This window comes from Polyodon spathula, chromosome 26, assembly GCF_017654505.1.
Source record: "Polyodon spathula isolate WHYD16114869_AA chromosome 26, ASM1765450v1, whole genome shotgun sequence".
Classification (NCBI taxonomy): Eukaryota; Metazoa; Chordata; class Actinopteri; order Acipenseriformes; family Polyodontidae; genus Polyodon; species Polyodon spathula.
The window spans coordinates 19,902,325-19,907,324 of NC_054559.1; the positions used below are offsets into that span (position 1 = coordinate 19,902,325).

General features: G+C 47.4%; 2 protein-coding genes across 2 annotated transcripts in view; one reads left to right on the forward strand and one right to left on the reverse strand.

Moving 5' to 3' along the window:
* The window catches only part of LOC121300565 (guanine nucleotide-binding protein subunit alpha-11-like), a 6,813-nt gene extending 2,012 nt beyond the window's left edge, over nt 1-4,801 (reverse strand). Inside the window, exons 1-7 of the mRNA XM_041229145.1 lie at nt 3,706-4,801; nt 2,675-2,859; nt 2,230-2,384; nt 1,503-1,631; nt 795-924; nt 233-386; nt 1-135 (exon numbers count right to left, since the gene is read on the reverse strand). The exon at nt 1-135 is cut by the window's left edge and continues 2,012 nt beyond it. Of these exons, the coding sequence (XP_041085079.1) occupies nt 1-135; nt 233-386; nt 795-924; nt 1,503-1,631; nt 2,230-2,384; nt 2,675-2,859; nt 3,706-3,862 (1,045 nt within the window). The 5' untranslated portion in view covers nt 3,863-4,801. The remainder of the gene's footprint in view (nt 136-232; nt 387-794; nt 925-1,502; nt 1,632-2,229; nt 2,385-2,674; nt 2,860-3,705) is intronic.
* Nucleotides 1-5,000, forward strand: part of LOC121300566 (guanine nucleotide-binding protein subunit alpha-11) — a 56,230-nt gene that overhangs the window by 18,848 nt on the left and 32,382 nt on the right. The window lies entirely within an intron of this gene.

Here is a 5,000-nt window from a genome sequence, read left to right on the forward strand (position 1 = left end):
TGGCGCAGGTGAAGTGGGGGTACACCATCTTCTTGCTGCTTCTGCCATCGTATTTGTCTTTCTCCTTCCTCTCCGCCTCGGTCATGTACATGTGCATGATGAACTCCATGGCCGCTCCCGCGTCCTGCTTCCTGCCTGCAGAAGAGAGATGTGGTTAAACATGGGACGGATTCCTCCTCCTCAAACTTACGATGGCGCCCTCAGGTGGGCAGCAGCGGGGTTGAACCCTCACCTTTGAACTGGGGGAAGTAGTCAACAAGGTGGGAGGTGATGATCTTCTCCCCCAGGATGTCCACCTTGTTGAGGAAGAGGATGACGGAGGATTTGATGAACCATCGGGAGTGGATGGTGGTGTAGAACAGGGCTTTGCTCTCCTCCATGCGGTTCTGCAGACACAGGGTCACCGGGTCACAGGGCTTAGTCACCACACTGCAAGGACTGATTTACGGACTGCTTTTCAAAGACTGTTCACAAACATTCTCTTGGACTGCTTTGCAAAAAGGGGAACGGATTTCTCACCCTCTTTAAAAGTGTTGAAAAAGGTTTAACAAACTAGATTCAATTGTTTGAAAATCGGGCTACAAAACGACCACTTGCACACACCTTTAAAAACGTACATGTTTACAAGAAAAATGAAACAAGCGGATTCAATGACAAACTAAAAATCTTTCTCAATGACGACATTTCTGAATGCTGCGCTTGTGAAGTTGTGGGTGGTGTGTGGTTTACACCCCGAATCATGAGCCCTGTAGTACAGCGCCCGACCGACTGGCTAGCGTTAGACCCCCGCTTACATCGCTCTCGTTCTCCTCCAGGACCTGGTCGTACTCGCTGAGAGAGGCCAGGAACATCAGTGACGTCACGTTCTCGAAGCAGTGGATCCACTTCCGCCTCTCGGACTTCTGCCCCCCCACGTCCACGATCCTGGAACGCACAGAGAGCAGGGGGGTATTGGGGGTGGAATGTAACACCCGATACCACCAAGCAATGCCAAGTAATTCTGATGAACACCAGCCGCCCCGGAGACGGGAACGAGACTCCCATTGCAACAGGGTGAAACCTGGATCAAACCTGAGTCTCGCTGCCTCCAGTGCAATACCAACAAAAAGCTTGAGCTGTGTGCTGGATTATATAAAAGATGCATCTCCCCGCTGCAAAGCTGTTTCAGTCAGACAGGACTGCTGATCTGACAGGCTTTGAATGGCAGCTCACACCCGGCTTTCTTGCAAAGCACATAGTAAACTATGGAATGGATCAATGTGCTGTGCAGTTGAAGTCTTCTCAGTTGATATGTGCAGTGGGTCTCTTAGTATAATCAGTCAGTTTGGGGCAAAAAGCCCACAAAGTGAAGCGGAGCTGCTCATACAGCGCGGGGTGATTTCTGTGATAATAAAGAGACGCTCTAGACACTGCTTCTTATCAAGCCTGTGCTCCGGAACAGCTATCAAACCTGAGCAGGGTGCCGTGCGTTCTGTTCTGCGCTCTTCTGAGCTCCACATTACCTGAGGAATACCGTATTGATTGTGAAGGCGTACTCATTGATCCCTGTGGTGGGCACTCTCACTCTCAACACGTCCTGCTCAGTGGGGATGTAACCTACAGCGGCTATGCGCTCCAGATTATCCATGAAGCTGCAATCAGGCAAGAGAGAGATTTGGACAAGCAGCACCCCCTGCTGTCTGCAAAACACAGTGCAGCCGGGAGAGAGAATCTTATGTTTGTTTTTTTTTATTTTTTCGTTTTGTTATATATAGCTTGTATTTATGTTTTAGAAAAGTAAAACACAACTATGGGTACATAAGAGGTATTTGTGTTAAAAAACAGTGCTCAATAAATCAATTGAATTATTTAATCTAAATGTGCTTTAAAAAACAGCCCTGTGTCTCTACCAGACCTTCTAGAACGTTTTGTTGTCACTGTTCCAGTCAGTGACTCACAATGAGGCTGACCTACATTCCATTCATGGAATGCTCAGCAGCTTTGTCGCCCTAACCCTTTGACAAATTTCTCCCAGAATCATTAAAGATTTTTTCTCTCTGCTCTTATTTCTTTGTATTGGATGCCCTCTGCTGGTCATTCAATGTTTTACTAGACTAAAAAAAAAAAAAAAACGTGACAGTAATGTTGCTTGTACAACTACCCAGCTATGAAAAATTACAGAGTGCCGACTTTAAACATTTCAGATCCCTTGTAGTGAATGTCCCGTGTGGGCTACAGTGTGTAACTCACTAGGAGGTGGAATCAAGAAGTTGGTACTCCCTCCGTCGACTGTAGCTCTGTCTCACCCCCGGGTCACTCCACAGGCTCTTGATGACCTCCACGAGCTGCTGGTCGAGTGTCGTGACCTGCAGAGTGTCCACCTCCAACACCAGCCTGCTGTTCCTCTGAGGGGGGAGAGAGGACAGTGGGGGTCACAGCAGGGCGGCGGCTGGGCCCCACCCTACCCAGCACCCTAACCACTGTGCAAAGGTGGTTATAGACCTGGTCCTCTCACCACCAGGGGGCAGAATCCTCAACAGCAGGGCATCAACAACAAAGGGATTAACCCTCTTTCCCCAGCCACAGCAGCGCACGCAATGCATTTCAAGCAGTGTTTGTTTGACCACCCCAATATTTCTTTGATTGCACCCCCCTCCTCCCCATGCTGCTGCCTCTGCCAGCCCCCTCGTCTCACCTGGCTGTCGGGGAGCCCGAAGGGGATCTTCAGGGTGTGCATGGCTCTCAGCATGGCCTGCATGGAGGTGAAGATGTTCTGGTACACCAGCTTGGCGAAGGCTCGTAGCTCCTCCTCAGAGTAGCCAGCTCCATGGATGATCCTCATCTGCTTGATGAAGGTGGTCTTTCCACTCTCGCCAGTCCCTGCGCAGACACACAGGCAGGGGTCAGCAGAGAAGCAAAAACCCTTCCATCTGCCGCCCTTATAAAAGCTGCCCCATAGCAAAGCCAAAGCAATTCACGCAAAGCATTGCACGGTAACTGCAGATTTCCTATGGTTAGGCTAGGCGTTTACCGTAGTTTACAATGTCCATGTTTTGGGGTTTTTTGTATATGTAATACCATACCTTTCTGAGCTTCCCTGTGCTTTACTATGCTTTCACTGTGATTTTATTAGACTCTGCCTGTCACTCCCTTGGAGATCCTATTCACACTGCCTGAATTGGGGAATTCCAATCCTTCCAGCCATCTCTGCCCTTGACTCAGGAGGGGAGCGATAACTTGCTCTTGACTCAGATTTCAGGTGTTAAGGATGGCGCACCTGGTTTTGAAATCTGACACTGTAAAAGTTAACTGTGTCTCATCAGCTCCTATGCCCTTAAAAAAGGACCCCCATGGCAATTCTTATTTCTTTTAATAACATGCTCTACTAACTATCCCACAGTGCCTGTCTAAATCTTCTACTCGGGGTCCTTGGTCATCAAATGATCTTCACAGAGTCTAAATTAAAACTGCAAGCCAAACATCAAAGCAACCTCATTTCTCATTTTGCTAAATTCCTGCTCCCGTCTGAATTAATGTATCTTCCGCTCCAGAGGTATGGTAAAGCATAACATCAGCTCTGAAGAAATAAGTCGATTAAGTTTCTAGAAAGGGAGATGGTCGGGTGTATATTAAGAGTGTGATTTACACAGCTATGCTGGCTGCGCTGCAGTTTCGATGTTAACTGCTAGTGCCGGCTGCACCTTTTTAAGGGGGAAAAACACGTACCCAAGAGAAGCAGCTTGATTTCGGTTTTCTCTTTCATTTTTTGCTGTTGGAGTATTTTGTTGATTTCCTTGTTTATAGCGGCGTCCGCTTTCTCTTCCTCGGTAAGAAAGCACCCGCAAGCCCGGCAACAACTTCGGCAGCACCAACAGCTTCCCATAGCGACCTGGGCGCAGGAACGAGCAGCGAGTCCTTTGCGCGTTCCGCTCTCTATCCGATCCGCGCCGCTCTAATCCACACACTTTCGTAAAAACAGCCAACACTGCTCGCTAACGTGAAATCGTGACTTAAGCCATTCCAGAAAAAAAAGAGGTTTCCTCCAAAAACTTGGGTCTGATATCACTTTGAGTAATCTATTAGAGAACCTCTCTCTCTCTCTCTCTCTCTCTCTCTCTCTCTCTCTCTCTGTGTGTGTGTGTGTCACAGCTCCTTCCTCTATTGTTTGTAATCCACTGTCAAGATGTGATCATTTAGAATGATAAAAAAACATTCACCTTCCCGAACTGTCTTCTTCAAGTAGATTCGTTACCCGCTGCCCTGATACTATTATCCAGTACAGAAAACTAAAAACAAACTGGTTGAAATGTCCGATAACAACAAAAATGCACATTCTTCAGTGCGTTCTGGAAAATAAAGGCACGTTTCCAAAAACTGTTCCTCTTGCAATGCCAGCGCGAGTGTTCATATCACCACTGTGGAGCTCGCTGTCTTGTGTGAGTGTGTTTCGGTAGCCCCGCTGTGTCCACGGGTATCGCTCTTGTCATAACCTCCCCGGGGAGGTGCTGTCACTGATCTGCTGTAGTGTAATGACGATGACCCGCAATGAAGACACACCGCCGCTCAGGCTGGAATACGCACAGAGGCAAAGACAGGTTTACATGAGAAAGATCTGCCTCAGACCGCCCTTTTCAACACGACTGCGGTGCGTCCAACTAACAACCCACATTAGAGTTTGCAAAAGTTTTCAGTTTCTTAAGACACTTCAACAGGCCGACACAGTTCCTCTAATTACTACCCTGTTCCTTGATCTGTGGCGGTGTGAATTGAGCGGTGCTGCTGTTGTAATGCTGGTATAGCAATGACAGTAACATATACAGACAGACAGACAGACAGATAGACAGACAGACAGACAGACAGACAGATAGACAGATAGATGGATAGATAGACAGACAGACAGACAGATATAGATAGACAGACAGATAGATAGATAGATAGATAGATAGATAGATAGATAGATAGATAGATAGACAGATAGACAGATAGATAGATAGATAGATAGACAGATAGATATTACGTGT